At 42.5% G+C, this 27,332-nt stretch overlaps 1 protein-coding gene across 2 annotated transcripts; it reads right to left on the bottom strand.

Moving 5' to 3' along the window:
- Positions 1 to 359: 359 nt before the first annotated feature.
- Positions 360 to 27,320, bottom strand: NMNAT1 (nicotinamide nucleotide adenylyltransferase 1). Of its 2 annotated transcripts, none has more exons than XM_081489354.1 (6): positions 27,099 to 27,320; positions 26,508 to 26,637; positions 5,847 to 6,014; positions 4,834 to 5,017; positions 1,651 to 1,793; positions 360 to 878 (listed from the first exon to the last, which is right to left on the bottom strand). In XM_081489354.1, exons 3-6 carry the CDS (start codon positions 5,956 to 5,958, stop codon positions 478 to 480), a joined length of 840 nt encoding a protein of 279 aa, XP_081345480.1. In that variant the 5' UTR covers positions 5,959 to 6,014; positions 26,508 to 26,637; positions 27,099 to 27,320; the 3' UTR covers positions 360 to 477. The 2 variants fall into 2 exon arrangements, with proteins under 2 accessions (XP_081345480.1, XP_081345482.1); XM_081489356.1 differs by having other exon boundaries at positions 27,288 to 27,320.
- Between the last annotated feature and the right edge of the window lie 12 nt (positions 27,321 to 27,332).

Raw genomic sequence — 27,332 nt, 5'->3', positions numbered from 1 at the left:
AGAGTGCAGAGTCCTAACCACTAGACCACCAGGAAATTCCTAGACTTCACCTTTCACACTTCACTTCTCTTTATGTGGTAAAGTCAGGATGCTCTTTTTGAATTGCTTTTGTACTTAGTTTGATGGAATGTTCCTCTGGTTTTAGTGCTGCTAATCCCGTGTTTTAAAGATAAAGGAATCTGTGGACTTCCCTGGTAGTCCACTGGTTAAGACTCTGTGCTCCCATTGCATGGGTTCTATCCCTGATTGGGGAACTAAGATCCAGCATGCTGCATGGCATAGCCAAACTAAAAACAACATATTGAAAACATTCATCTTAGCAACTTCTAATAAAAAGATAAACCTAACTTTACTACTGATTTTACCAAACTGTTAAACTTTATTAAAGAGGATAACAATTTCTTCCCCTAGTTACTAACACCCATATGGTTTCAAATTCCCCAAAAAGAAGTCTAAAATACCCTGCTGTAGAATTTCTTATGCCTTAACTTCTGTAGTGTTTCTCTGCAAAGGAGCCAGGACCACTCCAACATTCCTCTCCTCACTCTCGGAGCTATACAGATTATGCTTTTCAATATATTCTTGGACAAGATCAGGTACCAAGTAGCGAATGCTCTGGCCCCTCCTGAGGGCTCGCCGGATTTTCGTGGAGGAGATGTCATTGGTGATCCATTCATTCACCAGGTGAATGTTGTTCTGGTGTTTCCACAGCACGTCGGACTCGTAGATGAACTTCTGAGCATCATTCCCAGCCCGAGTAATACATATGAGCCCATAGTCTCCCAAGATTTTGGTGATATCCTCACTCTTCCATAGATTGGGCACACCAAAGGACTCCAAAAAATCTTCTCCACACAACAGCTTCACCTTTGGCACACCTGGAAGAACAGAAAATAGAGCCTCACAGATTGTTCTTTTAATAACTCCTGGCATCAAAATGAATGTGTAGGACTTTCCCTGGTGGTCCAGCGGTTAGGAATCCAGCTGCCAATGCAGGGGACACGGGTTCAACCCCTGGTACGGGAAGATCCCACATGCGGTGGGGCAGCTAAGCCCACGGGCCACAACTACTGAGCCCGAGCTCTAGAGCCGGTGCTCCACAACAAGAGAAGCCACCTCAGTAAGAAGCCCATGCACAGCAACGACCAGTAGCCCCCGTTCACTGCCACTAGAGAGAGCCCTCGTGCAGCAACAAAGATCCAGTGCAGAAAAAAAAAAATGTGTATGTGTGTTTTCCTGAGGATTCATTGTTTTTATCAGATTCAGCTTTTCCAAAAAGAGATCCAGACCTGAACCTCAAATGTTCAGGTCTACCTACTGCAGGAGAAATAAGCTCAGGGTGCCTTTGACTCTCCTTTCCTCCTATCAAAAAATTAACACGGGGTGGAGAGTTTCCTGGTGGCCTAGTGGTTACAATTTCGGGCTTTCACTGCCGCAGCCTGAGTTCAATCCCTGGTTGGGGAACTGAGATCCCACGAGTTGTGTGATGTAGCCAAAGGAAGAACAAAAAAAGAAAGAAAAAAGAAAACTAACAAGGGGTATTTTCCAGGCACCCACGCATATCGAATATGAAAGTAAATACAAAGGGGGCTTGCCCAGCCCTAGAGTCTTAACAGCCCTCATTGGTAAGCCCTGGGAAAACATACAGACCTTTCGTTTTTGTTTGCTCTAGGGATTTTTCACTAAAATCTTGTTTTTGTTCAGCCCACTTTCTCTTCCGTCCAGGCTTTCCCAGCACAGGTGAGTTCTGCTGGGGATCACAGATACTGGCCTCCAGCTTCTCTTGATGGTGTCTATAAAACAACAAAGCAATAGAATATTTATTTCTCTTTCTCACAATGCTCAACTGAAATATCATCTCCATGGAGAGGCCTGAGAGCCTCTGACACAATGTTAAAGGTTGGGAGCTGTTAAAAACGTGTAACCACAGGTACACACAATGCCCGATTACTCAGAATGGATACCTTCAAGTACACAGTACTGTCAGGTCAAGATGCATGCTGGCCAAGACACAGCAGCCCCAGGCTCTGGCTCTCAAGAACGGAAAGCAACAGGGACTTCCCTGGTGGCCCAGTGGTTAAGAATCCGCCTGCCAGGGCAGGGGACACAGGTTCAATCCCTGGAATTGAACTAAGGGACTAAATTCCATGTGCCACAACTACTGAAGCCTGCATGGTCTACAGCCTGTGCTCTGCAACAAGAGAAGGCACTGCAAAGAGAAGCCTGTGCACCCTAACTAGAGAAAGTCCTTGTGCAGCAACAAAGACCCAGCACAGTCAAAAATAAACTAAAAAATAAATAAAAAGAATGGAAAGCAGGGAAAATCCTGGGAGCACAGCAAATAGTAGCTATTACTATCCTAAGCTGTATGTGTCTGTGTCATAATGGCCAGAGTTAACACTGATTATTTATTATGTGTTAACTACTACACCAAATCCCTTGCATGAATGATTTGATGAAATCTTCTCAACATCCCATGTCATATTATTATTATCCCCATAATGAAGAGGAAGTGCAGGCTTAGAGTTTGTACCCCCAGCTTCTAGCAGAGCCTCTTAGACATAGGAGGTAGTCAAGAACAACCTGATTGAGTAAATGTTTTGGTTACTATAAAGCAACTATAGTACTGCCAGCATTCTACCAGAATTGTTTATTATACCTATTGAGAGAGGAGGACACTGACCAATTTGCCCAAGGTCATTTAGCTTATAGATAGCAGAGACAGAATTTGAATCCCAACAGTCTGGTTCCAGAGCCCACACCCTTGACCACTGAGGAGTATGGCCTGACTAGGACTTCCCTGGTGGTCCACTGGCTAAGACTCCACGCTCCCAATGCCGGAGACCCAGGTTCGATCCCTGGTCAGGGAAATAGATCCCACATGCCACAACTAAAGATCCCTCATGCTGCAATGAACATCGAAGATCCCATGCAACTTAACTAAGACCTGGCACAGCCAAATAAATAAATAAAAATAAATATTTTTTAAAAAGAGTATGGCTGACCTAGTAATGAAGAATTCAATGCCGAGGATAAGGTCTGAGGGGGTGGCAAGCATCTGAAGCCTAAGCGGAAGGGCCCACAGGCAGGATCTGTGTGCAGCTTCACTCTGGCTGGCAGCAGGATGCCCGCCGGTTTATAGTGGTACAGTTACCCAGGTAACAGGGGCAACATGCGTGAGAGACAACTGTGGGCCCCTGGTGCCCGTAACCCCCTTCCCTTGGGAATGGCTGAGTTGAATCTGGAGTGAACAGGAAGGTTACTCTGGAGCCAAAGAGGGCTGGGTGAGGAAGAGGACACAGGAGCCTGGTCTCTGATGGGAGAACTTCTGGCCAACGAACAGAAGTCACCCTCTCCTCCCTGCTAAGCTTCTGGGTAAGTCACTGGGCTAGATGTTGTCTGCTGGCTGGGTTCAATCCCACCCTGAACTCACTTCCCAGAGGTCCTCAGAGGCAGAGAGATTTGAGAGGCTCTGGACCTTGACAGGTTGGCATGGAGGCCAGACCCTATATTCCACTGTCCTGTCCCCTACACTAGGAGACTGGGACAGTTTAATAGCAGCATTGGTGGCAGCAGAATCAGGAATAGTTTCCTTAACTTCAGCTGCAGTTAAGGGTACATGATCTTGAAACACCGCTTCCACTCCTCCAGCCCTTTTAACCTAAACTTAAAAGTCCCTTTCTGCTTAAAATGCTCAGAGTGGTTCTATTTCCTATCCAAACCATAACTAATATGGTTAGAATCAGAAGGTTCAAACTCTAAGAATAGACATGAGACAGAAAGGTTTTTCAGAAAGCCCTTGTGTTTTATACTCAAGAGAACTTGCTTGCTTAGTAGCTCAGTCGTGTCCAACTCTTTGCAACCCCATGGACTGTAGCCCTCCACGCTCCTCAGTCCATAGATTTCCCAGACAGGGATACTGGAGTGGGTTGCCATTTCCTCCTCCAGGGGTTCTTCCCAACCCAGGGATCGAACCGCGTTTCCTGTGTCTCCTGCATTGCAGGCAGATTCCTTACTCACTGAGCCACCTGGGACATGCCACTCAAGAGAACAGTAAGTAATAATTAGATGTTACTCACTCTGGGTTCTAACTCCTTAAACTGGAATGGTTTCAGAGTCCTGAGGACAGTGATCTGTGACAACCCCCCATATGCTGTCATGGAAGTAGCGTCCAAACCAGGTCTCTCTGTGATCAAGAATCGCGGCCTCTCTTCCTTAAATTACCTGTCTTTATCTTTCTATATATATATATAATTTTATTTATTTATTTATGGCTATGCTGGGTCTTCACTGCTGTTCAGGCTTTCCTCTAGCTGTGGCGAGCAGAGGCTACTCTCAAGCGCAGGCTACTCTCTAGTTGCAGTGTGCAGTGGCTTCTCACTGCAGTGGCTTCTCCTGTTGCTGAGCGTGGGCTCTACTGCGCATGGGCTTCAGTAACTGTGGCACACGGGCTTAGTAGCTGTGCTCGGGCTTAGTTGCTGCATGGCACAGGGGAACTTCCCGGACCAGGGAATGAACCCGTGTCTCCTGCATTGGCAGGCAGATTCTTTACCCCTAAGCCACCAGGGAAGCCCAATTATCTGCCTTTGTCTTTTATACTCGAGAAGACTGACCACAGTGACATCACCTTACAGCTTTACCTTTTTCACCAGGGGCACAGATAGGCCAAGTGTACTTCCTGTTCTTTTACAGGGATGTACACAGTTAACAAGCATGCAAACATCTCAAAACACAATGAAAGACACAGAGGCTGAATGATACCCAGGCCTGTTCATGTGCTCCGCAGCCTTGTGATGACCCCACACAGGAACTGCAGGACTTCACCATGAATACCTGAGCACCTTGGCTGTCTCTGTCCACTCTTTCTGAAGACTTTCCCATGTATCAACTTCTACCCATTTTGAGTTCTTGGTGGCAAGTTCTGCCATGATAATTCGGTGATGGGCAGAGATGAGTCCTTTCTTCTTATAGGCATCGCCGACTGGAGAAATTATGCCTTTGATAACTTTATATTTTCCTGGGGTAAAGAATTAGACTTCATGTAAGGTATAACAGATTAGATTTTATATTCAGGAAATAGTATCATCAATATGGTTTCATAGTTACAGATCCCCTCCTCCTTTTTTTTAAACAATGATACAGGTTTATTTATTTTTAATTGTGGTAAAATGTACAAAACATAAAATTTACCATTTAAACCATGTTAAGTGTACAGTATTGTGACATGTTATACAACCATCACTATGATCCATCTCCAGAACTCTTTCAACTTCCCCAACTGAAATTTCGTACCCATCAAACAGACCACCCATTCATCAGAAGTTTATTAATAAATTTTGATTGATATTGCCAAACTGTCTTGTGTGTATGTCAGTTGATTAGTCGTGCCCAAAACTGCCTTGTAAAAAGCCTTAATCCATTGAATATCCAACAGCCCATTCCTTCCCAACACCTGATATTTGACATTATCAAGTTTAAAAAATTTTTGTCAAGGTGATGGGAAAAATATCACTCTATTATTTTAGTTCCCTGATTATTAGTGAGTTGGCCCACTCATCCATCTATCAACACATAGCACCCGCAACGCAGGAGACCTGGGTTTGATCCCTGGGTTGGGAAGATCCCCTGGAGAAGGGAAAGGCTACCCACTCCAGTATTCTGGCCTGGAAAATTCCATGGACTTTCACTTTCAAGGAAGAGTGGGTGGAAGGAGGAGGGCAGAGTGACCTTCCTGCTTCTGCTGTTTCATCAAAATCCTCCAGCTTAAAATGTCCAATAGGCCAAGGTGCCATGTTTTAGGGCAGTGTATCCTGAACCCCATCGCTGCTGCTGGTTACTGTTCCTACCTGTTCCATTCATGTAGTCCTTGGCCAGCTCAAACAGCCTGAGGTGCATGTTGGTGATAGGATTAAAGGACCCACAAGCAAGGAGAACTACCTCCGTCTTTGAGTTCTCCATGCTGAGAATTTGAAGTTGTTGATCTAAATGGAAAACTCTGACACTTCTCCTATTGCCTACAAAGGAAAAACAAAGTAAGTTCAGTTCAAGGTCTTTTGATGTCCTTCCACATACTCATTTCAAGCAAATGGAGGGACTTTCCTGGTAGTCCAGTGGTTAAGACTCTGCACTTCCAATGCAGGGTGCTCGGGTTCAATCTCTGGTTGGGGAGCCAAAATCCCACATGCTGCAGTCAAAAAGTAAGAAACAAACAAAAAACATCACCAACAAAAAACCCACAAACCAAACAGACGGAAAAAATGTTTGGCTTCAGTGACTACACTGGATGAATTGCAAAAATGGCTCCATTTCCCCACCCTTCCTTTCCAATGTGAATTTATAGCTCTTTTCATAAAGGAATGGTATCTTCCCACCCTCTGTGACTTGTTTTGGCCCAAATAATGTGGCACATGGGAAAACAAGCCCATTCTGATTCTAGGCCTCTGAGGCATTGTGCATGCCCATGCTTTTGTACTCCTGCCCCTCCATGAAGACAAGCCCAGGCCAGCCTCCTGGAGGATGACAGAACCCGCGGGAGAGAGGCGGTGCTCCTGCTGACAGACAGCCAACTGCCAGCTGCCTGGCTGAGGCCATCCTAGATCAGTCAAGCCTCAATCTGCCCAGATGCACAAGCAGGTGAAGGTGAGATCAGCTGAGCCTGTATCAGATCAGTGGACCCACAAGGTAAGCCTAGACTTATGAGCAAAAATGAAAGCTTAATGGTGCTGTGACTACAGTATTGTCGCCATGGTTAACAGATACAGTGACATTGTGCTGTGTGCCACTATGTCCAGTCGCTCAGTCATGTCTGACTCTTTGAGACCCTCTGGACTGTAGACCATCAGGCTCCTCTGTCCATGGAATTCTCCAAGCAAGAAGACTGGAGTGGGTTGCCATTTCCTCCTCCAGGGAATTTTCCCGACCCAGGGATCGAACCTCTGTCTCCTGCACTGTAGGTGGATTCTTTACCTGATGAGCCATTGGGGAAGCCCCACAATGACATTATTATCCACCAAATATAACTCCCCAACAACCCATCCTTCAAAACTGTACTTTTCCTCTTAGTCAACAAGGTCATATTATCACTTTCAACTGAATAACAGTTTACAATTGACAAACTCTTCTTGATATTAATTATTCCATTCGATCCTTCCCAAACCCTACTGAAGTAATACAAGGCAACTTATTTTAAATTTTAATTTAAATTTTTTTAATTAGGAGGAATTTACCCAAATATGTCTTAAAAATAAACTCATACTTCCTATTATTGCTTTTTTTTTTCCAATTTTTATTTTATATTGGAGCATAGTTAACAATGTTGCATTAGTTTCAGGTGTACAATCAAGTGACTCAGTTATACATATACATGTATCTATACTCTTTTACAAATTCTTTTCCCCTTTAGTTTATTACAGAGTATTGAGCAGAGGGACTTGGTGAACCTTTCCAACTCGTATCAGTCATTTCTAATTATTTATTTCTTTTTAAAAAATATTTTTATTTATTTTTGGCTGCACTTTGGTGCTATGCACAGGGTTTCTCTAGTTGCAGCAAGTGGGGGCTACTCTCTAGTTGGAGTGTGAGGACTTCTCATTGTGGTGGCTTCTCTTGTTGCAGAACATGGGCTCTAGAGCACCAACTCAGTTGCTTTGCAGCATGTGGGATCTTCCCAGAACAGGGATTGAACCTGGGTCCCCTGTACTGGCAGGCGGATTCTTTACCACTGGAGCACCAGGGAAGTACCAGCTCTAATTACTTCTTTAACAAACACTCTATTAACTATCAAATAAATAAAATACCTTCACTACTGTGAAGTTTAAAATATTCTTACATATCAAATTATGTTTCAAAATAATAATTCTGAGCACTTATAAATATAATTCCAATGATGCCAAATTGCTCAAAGCATTTTGGGAACTTTTGGGGAATCACCTGTAGAGCTCAGAATATTTTTATGATTAATGTAGAAATACAATGAATGACCATAAACAAACCAACATTTATAGGATACTTCTCAAGTTATAAACTAATTTCACGCACATTATCATTTAATTTTCACCAAAAAGAAAAAGTATGGCCAAGGACATTTACTTTATTCCAACTAATAATCTATTGCTACATATTTAGTTTTTCTAGTTAATCGTCTATCATTAGTCATTTAGGTTTATCTAATTCTCCACTATTACAAACATCTCAAAGAAGAAATAATGAGTTGAAAATGAACTGGAAATTAAGGCTATAAAACCCCTCATTGTGTACTTCTAAATCTTGCCAACACTCAAAGACCTGCATAAGGACCATTTATTTATAGCTCAATAGTGTTTAGACCAAATTACTAGGTTGACCAACCTAGCAATTACTAGGTTGGTTACTTTTGCTCAGATTTTTTGCTCTCATTGGGCAGAGTTACTGAGTGGCGACCCAGGGGTAGAATTCAGGTATCCTGACTCGTAGGTTCTCCAGCACCAAAGAGAAAATTGGGAGGTAAATTGGGGCTGTGTAGATTGGAAATGAGCCCTCCTAGGTGAGAAGCTGAGAAATGGCAACTTCAGCTCCATAGATAACAAGAAACTCTGAAGGTTTCTGAGCAATGGTGTGACAACAGAGTTCTAGAAAAACAAGCTGACATTGGTGTTATATGGTTGTATGACAGATCTTATTTTCCTGGGCTCCAAAATTACTGCGGACAGGGACTGCAGCCATGAAATTAAAAGACGCTTGCTCTTTGGAAGGAAAGCTATGACAAACCTAAACAGCGTATTAAAAAGCAGAAACATCACTTTGCCAATGAAGGTCCGTAGAGTCAAAGCTATGGTTTTTCCAGCAGCCATGTATGGATGTGAGAGTTGGACCATTAAGAAGGCTGAGCGCCGAAGAATTGATGCTTTTGAACTGTGGTGTCGGAGAAGACTCTTGAGAGTCCCTTGGACAGCAAGGAGATCAAACCAGTCAATCATAAAGGAAATAAGTCTTGAATATTCATTGGAAGGACTCATGCTGAAGCTGAGGCTCCAGTACTTTGGCCACCTGATGCAAAGAACTGACTCATTGGAAAAGCCCCTGATGCTGGGAAAGACTGAAGGCAGGAGGAGAAGGGGGTGACAGAGGATGAGATGGTTGGATGGCATCATCAGTTCAAGGCACATGAATCTGTGCAAATTTCAGGAGATAGTGAAGGACAGGGGAGCCTGGAGTGCTGAAGTCCATGGGGTCGCAAACAGTTGGACACAACTTAGTGACTGTACAGCAGCAAATGGTTGTATGACCCTGACCTGACCATTTAACTTTGTGTCCTCATCTGTAAAATAGAGATAATGGCATGATATGGCAAAGTGCTGATCATATTGCCTGAGGGCACAGTGTTAAAATAAACGGTAGCTGTTATTTGTGAGGAAAGGGATAATACTGATGACAGTGATGCTATCGGATTAACTGGAAGGGGCAAAGCAAGATAGGAAGTCCAGCTAAAAGTAATGAGAACTTCAGTTTAAGTACAGTCGGTGGGAATGGAAATTAGGAAACATGTATTCAATAAATACTTGAGGTCTACTCCAAACAGTGGCAGGAATCACAGGGACACTGCTAACTGTGAATAGGAAATAAAGGGGAGAAGGGCCAGTAATGCTCCACACATTAAAAAAGAGTTCATGGGTTAGAATGATTTAAATGTACCTTTGAAAGGTGATGATAATTGAATTATCATCCCAAGGATGACACCAGGATTCACTTGGGGCTTATTCCCCCTGCCCACCCATTACCTGCCCCCACCCCATACCCATGCAAACAAAGCACCTAAGGCATTATGGGGTGGTCTGGGCCCACAGGGAAATTAGGGTGTCTGGTTAGGGTTCTGAGCATGCTCTCAAGGACCCTGGTGGAGGCTTTGGGTTCAGCTGGAGTCCTGCCTTGGTTCTGGTCCCATCCATCTCAAGTTTCAGGTACCACTCTCCAGGGAGACTGAGCAGGTCCGGGAGGGAGGGAGCTGCTCGTCCTTCAGGGAAGGAAGGATGGAAGAGCCTGAAGCCCCTCCCTGCCCTTGGGGATGGGCTCAGGTTTCTAGGGGAAGGGCTGAGAAGGAAAGCTGATCTCTCAGCCTAAAGGAAGCTTTCCCTCTTTTCACATTCGTGACCTGTCTCAAATATCCAGCTCAGTGTTACTAACTCACTGTTAACACAGCCAGCTTTAGACTTCAGACTCTTAGAGCCATAGAAGAATCAAGTTACAGGGAGCTCCTATCATAGCCTAGAGTGGCTTAAAAAAAACTAGGACCTGTCCCTCTCCCCTGGAGAGAACTTCCTCCGCATCCCCCCCAGGGTTCGGGTTCGCAGGGTTGGTGTGTAGAGATGGAGGCCTTGGCAGGTGAAGAAGAGGTCTGGAAGCTCTAACAGGACTGTTCTGGATCCTCCATGCCCTGCTCCTGGTGCTCAGGGACCCGGGTCACCATGATTCACTTCTGTCTGGCTCACTCAGCCTATCGCTTGCACTGTTGGCTGCCAAGATCTCACCAGCTCAGGCTGTAAGTGTCCCTTCCCAGCCTACTGTGGCAAAAAGGTCATTTTTTCCTGGGGCTGTCTTGAGGCTTAAGAGCTTCCCTGGTGGCTCAGATGGTAAAAAATCTGCCTGCAATGCAGGAGACCCAGGTTCGATCCCTGGGTCAGGAAAATTCCCTGGAGGAGGATGTGGCAACCCACTCCAGTATTCTTGCCTGGAGAATACCATGGACAGAGGAGCCTGGCAGGCTACAGTCCATGGGGTTGCAAAGAATCGGATACCACTGAGCGACTAACACATTTGGAGGTTTAAGGAAAATTACTTTCAATTTTAAAATTATCAATGACTAATTTAAGTTTCAAAAACACTGATGTGTAAACGTTAATGAAACTTTTTGCAAACATTAAGTCAGCTTTTAAAATATAAACTTAAAAAAAAACCTGGTTTTTCTTGTCACCCTTCAGAGTGCTCAATACAATTAAATCTATGTTGTCCGACTGTTAATGGGATTGACTTGGCAACCCCTCAAATTTACAGCTCTAAAGGTACACTAGTTAGTTAGCATGTTAGTAGCGCAGTCAAGCCTGACCATGCCACCACATGGACTGGAGCACGCCAGGCTCCTCTGTCCATGGAATTCTCCAGGCAAGAATACTGGAGTGGGTTGCCATTTCCTTCTCCAGGGGATCTTCCTGACCCAGGGATCCAACCTGGGTCTACTGCACTGCAGGCAGATTCTTTACCGACTGAGCTACCAGGGAAGCCAAAGGGACACTAATCCTTTTATAATTGTAACCTTAAACACGAGACTCTATTTTAGTTCTGTGTGCCACTGCTTCAAATAGTTTGGGGGTGAGGGGGGCTTCCCTGGCATTCCAGGGGTTAAGACTCCAAGCTTCAGACCTCACATGCCAAAAAATAAAACAAAATAACAAATAAATAGTCTGGGAGTATATTTTCAAATTGCTTATTGTTTTGAGTATCTTCACTAGGGATAAACCTTTGTTTTTGGAGGGGAGATCTGATTCCTACAAGTGCCCTGAAGTCATTCAGTGCTAAATCCAATTAATAAAATAAATAATGAAGGTGAATAATAGTTTACAGTGAAGAAAGAGAACTACTAGTTAAGGAGGAAGATTTTCCTATATGCATGGAAGCTATGTACATGTAATTTCAAAAGAATTTTAAAAATGTTTTGAGCAGTAACTGAAGACCACATTTCGTTGTGTAAGTTGTGGTGGGCAGTTAACACACTCAATGTGAGTTACTCAGTGTGAACTATCTGGCTGCAGGTAGGGCTAACATAGCATAAAGGCGTGGTTGGGACTCTCAGTTCAGTTTAGACACTCAGTCGTGCCCAGCTCATTGTGACACCATGGACTGCAGCATGCCAGGCTTCCCTGTCCATCACCAACTCCCCAAGCCTGCTCAAACTCATGTCTATCAAGTTGGTGATGCCATCCAACCATCTCATCCTCTGTCACCCCCTTCTCCTCCTGCCTTCAATCTTTCCTAGCATCAGGGGCTTTTCCAATAAGTCAGTTCTTTGCATCAGGTGGCCAAAGTACCGGAGCTTCAGCTTCAGCATCAGTCCTTCCAATGAATATTCAAGACTTATCTCCTTTATGATTGACTGGTTTGATGTCCTTGCTGGCCAAGGGACTCTCAAGAGTCTCCTCCAACACCACAGTTCAAAAGCATCAATTCTTTGGCGCTCAGCTTTCTTTATAAATAAAGTCCACTTCTCACATTCATACATGACTACTGGAAAAACCATAGCTTTGACTAGATGGACCTTTGTTGGCAAAATAATGTCTCTGATTTTTAATATGCTGTCTAGGTTAGTCATAGCTTTTCTTCCAAGGAGCAAGTGTCTTTTAATTTCACGGCTGCAGTCACCATCTGCAGTGATTTTGGAGCCCCCCAAAAATAAAGTCTGTCACTGTTTCCATTGTTTTCCCATCTATTTGCCATAAAGTGATGGGACCGGATGCCATGATCTTAGTTTTTTGACTGTTGAGTTGTAAGCCAGCCTCTTCACTCTCCTCTTTCACTTTCAACAAGAGGCTCTTCAGCTTCTCTTTGCTTTCTGCCATAAGGGTGGTGTCATCTATGTATCTGAGGTTATTGATATTTCTCCCGGCAATCTTGATTCCAGCTTGTGCTTTATCCAGCCTGGCATTTCGCATGATGTACTCTACATAGAAGTTAAATAAGCAGGGTGACAATAATACAGCCTCGCTTTACCCTTTTCCCAATTTGGAACCAGTTCATTGTTCCATGTCTGGTTCTAACTGTTGCTTCTTGACCTGCACACAGATTTCTCAGGAGCCAGGTAAGGTGGTCTGGTATTCCCATCTCTTTAAGAATTTTCCACAGTTTGTTGTGATCCACACATTCAAAAGCTTAGGTGTATTCAATAAAGTAGAAACAGATGTTTTTCTGGAACTCTCTTGCTTTTTCTATGATCCAACAGATGTTGGCAATTTGATCTCTGGTTCCTCTGCCTTTTCTAAATCCAGCTTGAACATCTGAAAGTTCTCTGTTCATGTACTGTTGAAGCCTCCCTTAGAGAATTTTGAGCATTACTTTGCTAGCATGTGAGAAGAGTGCAATTGTGTGGTAGTTTGGACATTCTTTGGCATTACTTTTCTTTGGGATTGGAATGAAAACTGACCTTTTCCAGGTCTGTGGCCACTGCTGAGTTTTCAAATTTGCTGGCATATTGAGTGCAGCACTTTCATAGCATCATCTTTTAGGATTTGAAACAGCTCTGCTGGAATTCCATCACCTCCACTAGCTTTGTTTGTAGTGATGCTTCCTAAGGCCCACTTGACTTCACACTCCAGGATGTCTGGTCTGGCTCTAGGTGAGTGATCACATCATCGTGGTTAGCTTGGTCTTTAAGATCTTTTTCGTATAGTTCTTCTGTGTATTCTGGCCACCTCTTCTTAATATCTTCTGCTTCTTTGAGGTCCACACTGTTTCTGTTTTTTATTGTGCCCATCTTTGCATGAAATGTTCCCTTAGTATCTCTAATTTTCTTAATAGAGATCTCTAGTCTTTCCCATTCTATTGTTTTCCTCTATTTCTTTGCATTGTTCACTTAGGAAGGCTTTCTTATCTCTCCTTGTTATTCTTTGGAACTCTGCATTCACATGGGTATATCTTTTCTTTTCTCCTCTGCTTTTTACTTCTCTTTTTTTCTCAGCTATTTGTAAGGCCTTCTCAGACAACCATTTTGCCTTTTTGCGTTTCATTTTCTTGAGGATGGTCTTGATCACTGCCTTCTGTACCACGTCATGAACCTCTGTCCATAGTTCTTCAGGCACTTTTTCTATCAGATCTAATCCTTTGAATCTATTTGTCCCTTCCACTGTATAATCGTAAGGGATTTGATTTAGGTTATACCTGAATGGTCCAGTGGTTTTCCCTACTTTCTTCAATTTATGTCTGAATTTTGCAATAAGGAGTTCATGATCTGAGCCACAGTCAGCTCCTGGTCTTTTGTTTGTTGACCAGATAGAGCTTCTCCATCTTCGGCTGCAAAGAATATAATCGATCTGATTTCAGTATTGGCCATATGGTGATGCCTATGTGTAGAATTGTCTCTTCTGTTGTCGGAAGAGGGTGTTGGCTATGACCAGTGTGTTCTCTTGATAAAACTCTGTCAGCCTTTGCCCTGCTTCATTTTGTACTCCAAGTCCAAACTTGCCTATTACTCCAGGTATCTCCTGACTCTCAGACCTAGTTCAAACTGTAGCTTTATTGCTTACACCAGTATTCTTGCCTGAAGAATTCCATGGACAGAGGATCCTGGTGGGCTACAGCCCATAGGGTCGCAAAGAGGTGGACACAACTGATAAACTAACACTTACACTCTTACTTTACTGCTTACTATATTAGGTGTTTGTCCTGAGATAAGACATTTAATTTTTCTGAGCCTCAGTTTCTTCATTTATAAGATAGGAAACCACAGTCTCATCTCATAGGATTGTGTGCATTTTAAAAATATATATATTTACTTATTTCGCTGTGTTGGGTCTTAGTTGGGGCAGATGAGATCTTCGTTGCGGTGCTTGGACCCTCTAATTGAGGCTCGAGTCAGTAGTTGTGGCGCCTCGGCATGTGGGATCTTAGTTCCCGGACCAGGGATCGAACCCGTGTTCCCTGCATTGCAAGGCAGATTCTTAACCACTGGACTACCAGGGAAGTCCTGAATTGTATGCATATTCAGTGAAAAAGTGAATTTAAAATGTAACACATTTCTCTACAAATTATGAATAGTAACAACTTTTATTATTGCTTGTGGGTTGTTTTTCGGTATTAATTTACAGCCATGGTAAATAAATCAAGGTTCTCAAGATTCCTTAGAGACCAGTGTCACAGTGCCTGCTACATAATATGTGCATGCTCAGTCATGTCCAACTCTTTGCAACCCCATGTACTATAGCCCACCAGGTTCCTCTGCCCATGGGATGTCTTAGGCGAGAATACTAGAGCATGTTGCCATTTCCTTCTCCAGGAGATTTTTCTGACCCACAGATCTAACCCTCATCTCCTGCATTGGCAGGAGGATTCTTTACCATTGTGCCACCTGGGAAGCCTGTCTGCTACATAGTAGGAACTCAATAAATGCTAACAATTGTCCTTAGTGTAGTATTAAGACAATTTTGTTCTAATGGGATGGATCTCAATTCATCTTTGCTCTGTTTAAAATTTTATTTCTGTGGTTTGACGTTACATTACCATGAAACAGAACCTGAATTTGGTTTCTTAAAGCCATTCAAATCACTGACACAGTAATGTACAATGTAACTCACTGTGTCCCATGCAGCCAAGTGACAGTGTTCCTGTTTGCGATCACCATTCTGACCCTCCAGTTCTATGTTCTGCTAAGGTAAGTTCTTTCTCCAGCCACCTCCTCACCTGGCAGCTCAGCATGCACATCTTACCTGTGGGGTTGGTTCGGGTGCCCGCTGCCATTCCTGTTATGTGTTTAAATGCAGCCTGCCTCATTGTTTTGCCCCTGTTATCAGTGGCAGTCACCTGCTTCACCTCTTTGAAAAGTCAAAACTCTCAGTCTAGTGAGGAAAGTTGGGATTTCGGCAGACAGAGTTTAACTTTTAACCAGCAGTTATACAGGTTAAAAGTTATACTTCCAGTAATAAGAAGTCCTTAAATGAGAGACGATGAGGGTACAAATGTTTCACTTTATGGATTCCCAAGAGACCAGGGCCAACAGCCTAGCGTTAGCTGATGTCTCCAAGGCTGAGGGCGACACAGGCACACTCAACCAGATTATGACTTGACCTATTATTTCTGATTCTACGTCAGAAATTCATCTTCCCCAAAAAAGTCAGTTAATATGTTTTTCAATGGTCAAATGAAACAAATGCAATTTTACACATTTAAAATAAATTGCAGTCCTAAAAACATGAAAATTCTTAAAAAAATCTGAAAATTAAGAATCCACTTAAGTGATGGGGAAGGATTGGAAACTATGACACCCCTTGTAATTTGCCTAATTCAAATTTGCCAGCTTCTACTAGAAGAGGTTTGTGTACTTCTACTATAAGATGTAGGGTATATTTCCTCACTCTAGAGGCCAGAATTGCTACAAAATGTTTTTTTACCAACGTATCAAATAAACATGAATTTAAAAAATGGTAGGATTTCCCTGCTGGTGCAGTAGTTAAGAATCTGCCTGCCAGTACAGCGGACACAGGTTTGATCCCTGGTCTGGGAAGATTTCACATGCCACGGGGCAACTTGGCCTGTGCACCACAACTACTGAGTCCATGCGCTGCAACTACTGAAGCCCGTGTGCCTAGAGCCTGTGCTCCACAAGAGAAACCACTGCGATGAGAAGCCCGTGCACTGAAACTAGAGAGTAGCCCCTGCTCACAACTAAAGAAAGCCCGAGAGCAGCAGTGAAGACCCAGTGCAGTCAGAAATAAAAAATATATATTTTTAATTAAAGTAGAAAAAAAAAATGGTGAACACTGTCCACAAATTAAGAATATTAATAACTCTTAACATTAAGAATATTATATTCATAACTCAATATTATCATTAATGCTAGCACTAATTTGCAGTCATGGTAAAGAACAAAGGTTCTTAAGAGAAGTGAGTTGCCTGGAGCCAAATGAACCTCATGCTACAATTAGAATTCAAGGGTCAGTGCCTTCTGGTTTTATGTTAACAGTGTGGATTTCTTCTAATAAGTAATCAATTAGTGTATGACCTGGTATATTGATTTGTAGGCCCAGATCTTCTCGATACTGCAGTCAACCTCTCCTTATCAACCTGGTTAGCAATATCATCTTTACTTTCTTCACAATTGGTAGGTGTGGAGTCAGTCTTAATAAGTGTAGTCATATATTTATTGTCTATTTGCCAGATGCTGCTAGAATAAAACTGGATAAGATAGGACTTCTTGCTCTTCAAGAGCTCAGACTGAAACCTGAGAAAAAATTCACATTTAAAATTCAGGTGAAGGGGGAGGGGGGTTCGGGATGCGGGGGACACATGTGCATCCGTGGCTGATTCATATCGATGTGTGGCAAAACTCACCACAATATTATAACTACCCTCCAATTAAAATAAATTAACTTATTTTTAAAAAATGAAATAAAATTCAGGTGAAGGAAAATTTTTAAATGCTCCTCAGTGTCTCTTTGAGTTGTCCTACAATTTGAATATGAAACCAATTTAATATTGGGTTGGTCAAAAAGTTTATTCAGGTTTTCTAAACAAACTTTTCAGCCAACTCAATATAAACATTTTGATATTATAAAATTCTTTATAGTTATAACATAAAAATATCAGATTTACCCACTCATTCAATAATTAGATACTGAGGAGATGACATGGGTAGAAACACAAAGACCTCGACTACTTGAAGTCAAAAAGTGATACAGAAGAGTTGGACTCTGAAATGTGTAGAAGTTCTAGGAATACTTTAGCTAATATATTTTAGTTATATTTTCTTTTGTATGAACTTCTAATAGTGATGTGCAATTTAAATAAAGACAATGTCTAAATTTTTATAAAATGAAAACAGTTATTGGGTGCCTTAGGCAGGGTTCTAGAAAGAGTCTCTACTAAACCCCAACTCCACAAGAGGCAGTGTGTGCAACACACAAGAGCACCAGCTATGGAGACTGAGGGAGGCCAGTTCAACCCCTCACATGGCCATGGAGACTGAGGGAGGCCAGTTCAAGCCCCCCTAAACAGCTATGGAGACTGAGGGTGGCCAGTTCAACCCCCTTAAATGGCTTTGGAGACTAAGGGAGGCCGGTTCAAGCCCCCTAAATGGCTATGGAGGCTGAGGGAGGCCAGTTCAAACCCCCACATCCCAAACAGAAGAAGCTATTTTAATACTTCACCTCCCGGAGATTCCCGGCCTTATTTCTAAGGGAATTCCCTGGTGGTAGAGTGGTTAGGACTCCATGCTCTCACTGTCAAGGCCTAGAATCCATACCTGGAACTAAAATCCCACAAGATGCTTGGTGCAGCCAAAAGAAAAAAAAGCAGGAGATTAAAAAACCTGTTTCACAGTTTTGCTATAAGATTTAAATGAGATAATGGGGGAATTATTTAAAAAAAGAAGTGTCACAGTTACTATCATCAGCATTGCCAATAGTAAGAACACGACCTCTATCGAGGAAAACCTTAGCCAGGCCAAGTTTTGAGCACTTTCGTTCCACTATAGATAGACAAGGAAACACCATGACTTAGCTTTGCATTCAAGAATATATTTCTGAATGAAATAATGCCATTTACAGCAACATGGATGGACCTAGATATTATTATACTAAGTGAAGTTAGAAGTGAAAGTCGCTCAGTTGTGTCTGACTCTTTGCGACCCCATGGACTATACAGTCCATGGAATTCTCCGGACCAGAATACTGGAGTAGGTAGCGTTTCCCTTTTCCAGGGGATCTTACCAACACAGGGATCAAAGCCAGGTCTCCCACATTGCAGGGGGATTCTTTACCAGCTGTGCCACAAGAGAAGCCACAAGTGAAGTCAGAAAGAGAAAGACAATACCGCATAATGTCACTTGTATGTGGACTCTAAAGTATGCCACAAATGAACGTATCTGCAAAACATATCTCCGAAATAGACTCACAGACACAGAAAATAGACTTGTGGTGGCCAAGGTAGGGGTGGGGTGGGGGAGGGAAGGATTGGGAGTTTGGGATTAGCAGAGACAAACTATTACATATCGGACGGATAAACAAGGTCCTAAGGTACAGCCCAGAGAACTATATTCAATATCCTGTGATACACCATAATGGAAAAGAATATAAAAAAGAATGTGTATAACTGAATCACTTGGCTGCACAGCAGAAATTAACACATTATAAGTTAACTATATTTTAATAAAATTAAAAAAAAAAGAATATAATATTTCTGAGGCAATTCAACCCAGTAAACTGAAGTGTTCTGCCATCTTTTTAGGTTTTACCGTGCTACTTATTCGGATGGAACCGGTCCCTCAGGCACTAAAGAGGATGTTTTCTGTGTTTGGTGTGGGATCCTTCATCGAGGGAGTCTGCACCGCAGTGTTAACGTTTTTGGCAACCGACTGTGTATGTTTTTAAATACTGAATTTCTAAAGGCTCATCTTAATCTGAAAGCTTGGCTGTATACAATGCACCGATAGTCTTCAACATTTATTTTCTACCTCAAACTAAAAAAATAGAGATGGAGGCTTCCCTGGTGGTCCAGTGGCTAAGAGTCTGCCTTGCAATGCAGGGGACACCCGTGCGATCCCTGGTCTGGGAAGATCCCACATGCTGCAGAGCAACTAAGTCCATGAGCTGCAACCACTGAGCCCATGCTCTGCAACTACTGAAGCCTGTGTGCCTAGAGCCCGTGTTCTGCAACAAGAGAAGCCACTGCAATGAGAAGCCCGGGTACCACAATGAAGAGTAGCCCCTGCCTGCTACAACTAGGGAAAACCTGAGTGCAACAATTAAGACCACCACAACCAAAAAATTTTTTTAAAAAACCTTTTAAAAGAATAAAGATGGAGAAATAGAACTCCTAATTAGACACATGTCATAGTCAAAACATTTCACCAGGGAAAGTTTAAAAACTCCATGAGAGATTTTTCTTTTTGGAGGGTGAATTCCACTTTACTAGAATTACACACACAAAAAAAGTTAAGACATTAATCAACAGTGGTACTGGGTTGGCACATTAAGCAGCAAACCTTCCATCTCTTGCTAAATTGGTGCCTTTTTAAAAATCCTTTCAGCAAAAACATTTAAAATATGTGTTGCAATTATAAGACAAGTAATTCCTCACAGTGCTCTTTTATTCCCAAATACAGGCAAAAACCACCCCTGAACTGTACTACTTGTCTGTGCTGCTGTCAGTGAGCAGCTTGGTTTCTACAGGTAATCACAAACTTCCAGAGTAACCTATCCCTGTCAAAGGTGTGCCAGTCCTTCAAAGGAAGTAAATGCTCAGCTAAGATTGTTATAGGTTGGCCAAAAAGTTTGCTCAGGTTTTCCCACAAGTGGAAACTTACGGTCAACCTGCTACGTTGCAAGTTGCAAGGGGAAGCCCTAGTTCCTCTTAAGGCAGGTGCTCCAAGAAGCACATAAAAGCGGACAGGGACTTCCCTGGTGGTCCAGTGGTTAAGACTCTGTGCTCCCACTGCAGGGAGCACAGGTTCAATTCCTGGTCAAGGACTAAGATCCCACAGGCAGCATGGCCAAAAAAAAGAGAGGCTTAGAATGGGATATAAAAAGCCATCCTTCCCTGGGACTTCCCTGGTAGTCCAGTGGTTAAGACTCCATGTTCCCACTGCAGTGGGCAAAGGTTCAATTCCTGGTCAAGGACTAAGATCTCGAAGGCAGAATGGCCAAAAAAAAAAAATTGAGAGGGTTAGAATGGGATATAAAAGCCATTCTTCTCTGGCAGTCCAGTGATTAACCCTTTGCCTTCCAAAGCAGGGGCTGTGGGTTAAGATTCCAGATGCCTTGGGGTCAAAAACCAAAACATAAAACGGAAGCAATATTGTAACAAATTCAATAAAGACCTTAAAAATGGTCTACATTAAAAAAAATAAAAAGTCATCCTTCTCATGTTATTTCTGCTCCATTTAATTAGATCCCATTTTTTATCCTACAGTGCTTTTCTCAAGCCTGGGGCTGACTTGGCTGGCCAGTGTGATCCGTCCAAGCCCAGATGCTAAATCATCAGTCTGAAGCTAGCATTTGAGCCCTGCTGGTCCCCTGCCTTAGATATGTGTCTTTAGCAGGTTGAGTCTTTTCCAGGGGCCTTGTCACCTGACCACTGCCAGCAAGCACATGACCATCTCCACCCTGCTACTCCTAGATGAAGTGGTCAGCGATCAGAGCCATGACAACAGGAAGCACATCAAAACCAGTCATGAGGAAGAAAGTTGTCAGGTGACAGTTTTATGAGCACTGACGATGGATAAAGATGAATAGTTAAACCAAAATCACTGGGTTGACATCACAACCAAATTCAGCCTCAATAAGGATCTCCTATTAGATACTCTTGAGATCATCACTTAAGACTTTCTGAACCTCCTTTATTCTGTTTCAGTGTAGTAGCATCCACTGGATGACTGCGATAAAAATAAGTACAGAGAAGGAAAAAAAAAATAAAAATCTTAGTAATGAACAAGGGGTCTAGTTTCAAAAGAACACAGTGATCCAGACTGTGTATTTAAACAAGGTCAATCTACGGCTTCTTTAAAAGTGTAGTGGGAACTTTTAGAGTAAAAATGATCATGAACTCCTCCACCTGGGTGACACCAATCTCTTGCATGACAGTAAGCTGCTCTCTAGAGAAAAGAGCCAACTGACCTGCCATGCTGCCCTGTCTTCTGGCTTGTTCTGTGTGTACTCACAGATTCTAAGGGGTTTTAAGAAGGAGCTAGCTACTCACAGATGCTCTCAAGTCTTTGGGAGGGGGAGAAAATGGTGTTTCTTGAGGAAAAAGAAGAGTATTTCTTGGCAGAAGAAATAAGTTTATTTTAAAAAATATTTATGTATGTATTTATTTATTTGGCTGCACCAGGTCTTAGCTGTGGGATTTTTTGTTTTAGTTGCAGTATTTCAGATCTTTAGTTGAGGCTTGTGGGATCTAAGTTCTTGTTCCTTCTGAGACTTCATTGGGAGTGTGGAATCTTAGCCACTGGACCGCCCAGGAAGTCCCAGAAGGAACAAGTTTAATACAAACATCTCCAAGCACACTGATGACAGACACAGACCTTCACAAATGGGAATGACTGCTTTCCATCTGCTTCTCTGTTCAGGTGGTACCTGCTGCAGGAGAAGTTACCTACTCAACACACTATCCATTTTCCACACCAACACTTACTGAGCACCTTCCACGTTCCAAACATTGCACTAAAACCTAGGAATTAGAAACTTGGGTAACTCGTATGTTGACAGTGAAATCCCCTTAAGTAATTCTCTTACTATGATTAACAGAAACTATTTTAAAATAACATGGGCTTCCCTGGTGACTCAGATGGTAAAGAATCGGCCTGCAATAAGGAGACCCAGGTTCAGTCCCTGGGTCGGGAAGATCCCCTGGGGGAGGCAACGGCTACTTTCACCAGTATTCTTGCCTGGGAAATCCCACAGACAGAGGAGCCTGGCGGGATACAGTCCATGGGATCCCAAAGAGTCGGACACGACTGAGCAACTAACACTTTCACTTTTAACAGCCTTTTTACATTCTTTAGATCTTATTAACATGTTAAATAAATGTCAAATTCCAATTTATCTCAAGATTTTTATCAGAAGTTTCTTTTTTTTTCTGAACTATCTTGGCCCCCGGCTTCCCTGATAGCTCAGTTGGTAAAGAATCCACCTGCAATGCGGGAGACCTGGGTTCTATCCCTGGGTTGGGAAGATCCCCTGGGGAAGGGAACCCACTCCAATATCCTGGCCTGGAGAAGTCCATGGACTGTTCAGTCCATGGGGTCACAAAGAGTTGGACACGACTGGGCGATTTTCACTTTTCCGACCCCCAAATCTGATCTACTTGAAGATCTGAGCTGATGACAACTCCAACCCTTCCAGTTGCTCAAGTCAAGTACTTCAAATCATCCTAAATGCACTGCTTTTCTTCTCCTCACACTCCATTAGGAAATCTCAATGGCTCCATCTTCAAAGTACATTCAGAATCCAGCCATTCTCTCTACCTGAAAAATTTTAACTGACTCTTTCTACATACAAGAGGCTGTTTCTTAAGACCAAGGCTGCTTAATACTTTTGTGTCTTAAAATTATGCAACATTCTGAACATAACTCCAGAAAATGAAATTCTATTTAACTGATAAGCATACTGGAAGCTTAATTTAACCAGCACTTTAATCCACAACCTACAAATGGAATTTTCATTTGCTTTTCTCTTTAGTTCCTTTTACTATTATTATTATTATATCTTAAAACCTATCTACATGAAAAGTGAAAGTGTTACTCACTCAGTTATGTCTGATGGACTATAGCCCGTCACGCCTCTCTGTTCGTGGAATTCTCCAGGCAAGAATATTGGAGTGGGTTGCTTTTCCCTTCTCCAGGGGAGGGATCTTCCTGACCCAGGGATCGAACCTACGTCTCCTGCATTGCAGGCTTCCCTGACAGCTCAGATGGTAAAAGAATCTACATGAATATATATACATTTTTAAATTGGAGTATAATGGCTTTACAATGTTGTGTTAGTTTCTGCTGTACAACAAAGTGAGTCAGCTACACGTATACATATTCTGCTTCCTCTTGAGCCTCCCTCCCACCTCCAGCAATCCACCCTTCTAGGTCATCACAGAGACCTCGTCTAAGCTCCCTGTGCTATACAGCTGCTTTCTGCTAGGCTCTATTTTACACACGGTAGTGTATATAGGTCAATGCTACTCTCGCAACTTTTCCCACCCTCCCCTTCCCCACCTTATGTCCACATGTCCGTTCTCTACGTCTGCATCTCTATTCTTGCCCTGTAAATAGGTTCATCTATACCATTTTTCTACATTACGTATCTATGCATTAATATATGATATTTGTTTTTCTCTTTTTGACTTACTTCACTCTGTATGACAGACTCTAGGTCCATCCACAGCTCTACAAATGACCAAATTCATTCCTTTTTGAATTTTCATTTGCTTTTATGGTTTTATCATTTCCTCCAAAACCAAATTTGGTTTCACCAGACTTAAATTCATTAAACAACATTTATTTGATGTTACTCATATCTTATGAAATATAAATTATGCTCTCTCCGATACAGGTGAAAATTACACAGTTTTAAAACTGCTTTTTTTTTAGCCCCCTCATACTTTAAACAGCCACTAGCAGCAGTACTCCCTCAGAGACTGGCAACACTTTCTGATATAAACCATATTCGTTCAAAGTAGAAAACTTCTGAGTAACGTTGTGGGGGGATGCTTTATTTTAACGGTTCTTTATCTGAGACCTGGGCTTCTCAGGTGGCACAGTGGTAAAGAATCCACCTGCCAATGTGGGGGATGCAGAAGACACTGATTTGATCCCTGGGTCAGGAAGATCCCCTATTGGAGGAAATGGGGAGTATTCTTGTCTGGAGAATCCCATGGACAGAGGAGCCGTGGGCCACAGACCATGGGGTCGCAAAGAGTCAGACTTGCACATTATACATGTGGGACCTGGGATCCAGGGGTATAATGTCTCTGAAGTTCTAAGCAAAATGTTGGGTATGTGCACCTAGAAGCAACTTTCTGGGAGAATGTCAGAAGAAGTTTGAGAAAATAAAACATTAAGCATTACACTCATTAAATTTACTCTAAGAAAAAAAATTTGATGTTTGATACCCACTACAATGGCACCCCACTCCAGTACTCTTGCCTGGAAAATCCCATGGACGGAGGAGCCTGGCAGGCTCCATGGGGTCGCTAAGAGTCAGACGACTGAGCGATTTCACTTTCACTTTTCCCTTTCATGCACTGGAGAAGGAAACGGCAACCCACTCCAGTATTCTTGCCTGGAGAATCTCAGGGACAGCAAAGCCTGGTGGGCTGCCATCTATAGGGTCGCACAGAGTCGGACACGACTGAAGCGACTTAGCAGCAGCAGCAGCAGCACACTCCATTTAAAATTTAAAGAAACTGAAATTTAAAGTTAGTCTTCCCGTTACTTTTTTCACAGCTGTTCAGCCCTGACAGTGGAAACTTTCTAAATACTAATTGAATTGAATGGAATACTGAATTTCTAAATGCTCAGCTAATCTGAAAGCTTGGCTATATTTAACACACCATTAGTCTTTATATTCTACTTATTGTAAAAATAAAGATATGTGAAAATGGGATTCCTAATTACATATGTCATAGTTAAAACATTTCATGGGGGAAACATATAATGATGGTAAAATCCACTGAGTTCTTCCTGTGTACCAAGCAAGATACTAAGCAGAGACATCACTTTGATGACAAAGGTCCATATAGTCAAAGCTATGATTTTTTCTGTAGTCTTGAATGGATGTGAGAGTTGGACCTTAAAGAAGTCTGAGCACCGTAGAAATGACACTTTCAAACTGGGTTGGAGAAGATTCTTGAGAGTCCCTTGGACAACAAGGAGATTCAACCAGTCAATCCTAAAGGAAATCAGTCCTGAATATTCATTGGAAGGACTGATGCTGAAGCTCAAGCTCCAATACTCTGGCCACCTGATGCGAAGAGCTGACTCATTGGAAAAGACTCTAATGCTGGGAAATATTGACGGCAAGAGGAGAAGGGGGCGACAGAGGATGAGACTGTTGGATGGCATCACTGCCTCTATGGACATGAGTTTGAAAAACTCAGGGAGATAGGGATGGACAGAGAAGCCTGGCATGCTGTAGTTCATGGGGTGGCAATGAGTTGGACCAAGTTAGTGACTGAACAACAACAATAATGTGATACTTATAACATTCCAATGAAGTAGGTACTATTATTATCCCCTCCTTTTTTTCAGGGGGGAGGCATGTGGGATCTTAGTTCCCCGACCAGGGATCAAACACATGCCCTCTGCAGTACAAGCATAGTCTTAACCACTGGACCACCAGGGAAGTCCCCTATTCTCTCTTTTTTAGCAGATGAGGAAACTGAAGCTGAAAGAGGTTGATCAACTTGCTCAAGATCTCATAGCTTGTGTAACAACCTTGAGACTGAAAGTTCATGCTCTTAACCACTACACAGACTTACAATGGTACATTATCTACTGGTAGACATTTAAGAGGTCCATGTGTTCAGAGTGCCTTTGGCTCATGGTACTTCTTGTTAGCCACTTAAGTTTCATCTGACCCTGTATTTTCCTTACCTAGCTGGAGAGCTCTCTCGACTCTCATCCCAAGTCCAAGTTGAAGTGTCCTAAACTCCTCCAGCTAGCAGGTAGTATTTATCTGGTTTTCCAGTTATGACTCCCAGTTCTGAAGTTACATTCCCTAATGCTCTCTCCTGTGACGACCTACTTAGCATTCATTCCTTTTTCCAATTTCTTCTCCTCTCTCCCTAACCTCCCACCTCCCTCCAGGCTTGGATTCCATTTTTGTTTGAGAAGTGGATCCTAAACCAATTTCCCTTGCACTAGAAATACTCGTTCATTACCCACTAACTCTAAACAAGAACCCAAAGTGTGTAAGAAAACTCTCAACACAGAGCCTCTGAATCAGATTAAGTCACCATGAAAGAGCAGGCAAATATTAACACAATGCACATATAGAGAGGCCTTTCCTTCACTGCTTCTAAAATTACACACACTAAAACCAACACAAATGCCTAAATAGAACACCTTATTATCATCATCAAATTAGGGGACAAACACAGGTAGAAGATGTTTACTCAGCAACATCTTCAAATGATAAAAAATGTATATTTTCCAGTTTTGTTTTCTGTGGCACTGACCCTAATTATCTGCCACTGAGAGATCAATATTACCCAAAAACGTTGACACTTCCACCCATATTCACATATCAAAAATTAAAGCTAATATTATGAATATAACAGTCACTTACTTTTACAATGGAAGTTCTGTGAATCCAAAGCATTTTGTAAAGTAGGCTATTGGAACCATTCCAACTTGCGTGTAAACAGTCTTTTATAAGTTGAACTTGGAACAGTGGTTTCACATAACAAACGGTAACCCTGGAAAGACAACTTACTGTGATAAGTAAGAAATTCTATGATTGAACAGATAATTCATTTTGGTGGAGTTCTATAGTAATCTTGGAAGTTTATCCTGCGTGGCTGAAACAGAATTATCTTTAAAGGCAAAACCGGAGAAACAATTTCTCCATAAATCTTTATGGTGTCCTGTGGACTAATAACTTCAAGGATATGGGCTGCGAACATCTGAAGACAGTTTCTACCTAATTTCTGAGTAACTTTTAAGAATGTTGCCAACAGCCAGTAGTCTTCTCAAAAAGAGTGAGTAACAGCTACCAGGAAGGTGGATCTAGTCTTTTGCAGATTTGGTAGGAAGGATTTCAGAAAAAAAAGAGAAGCGCCTCCCGCCTCGCTTCCACCAAGCCCAAGAAGCTTCTAGAAAAGGATTTTGTTTTTTTCAGAGTTAAGTCACCTATTCCAAAGGCCAAATGGAAATTTACCGAGGGTTTTGGTTCCACGGGGCAAGACTCCTTGTCCCAAACTTGAATGTGATCTCGCTTCACGGACAGTTGTATTTGACCCTCAAAGGGCTCAACATCTTGGACTCGTCTGTGCTAGCGGCTTTAAAATGGAATCCTGGGCGGCCTCGGCCAGAAACGGATTCTCAGGGGCTCCATGTGGGGACTTACCACGTCCTCAGGGCAGAGCGGCCCGAGTCCTCCAGGAGACGCTCC

This window comes from Giraffa tippelskirchi, chromosome 5 (assembly GCF_054371585.1).
Source record: "Giraffa tippelskirchi isolate mGirTip1 chromosome 5, T2T-mGirTip1v1.2.pri, whole genome shotgun sequence".
In the NCBI taxonomy this organism is placed as follows: Eukaryota; Metazoa; Chordata; class Mammalia; order Artiodactyla; family Giraffidae; genus Giraffa; species Giraffa tippelskirchi.
Note: the sequence above shows the minus strand (reverse complement) of the source record. Positions and strands in the feature narration are given on the sequence as shown.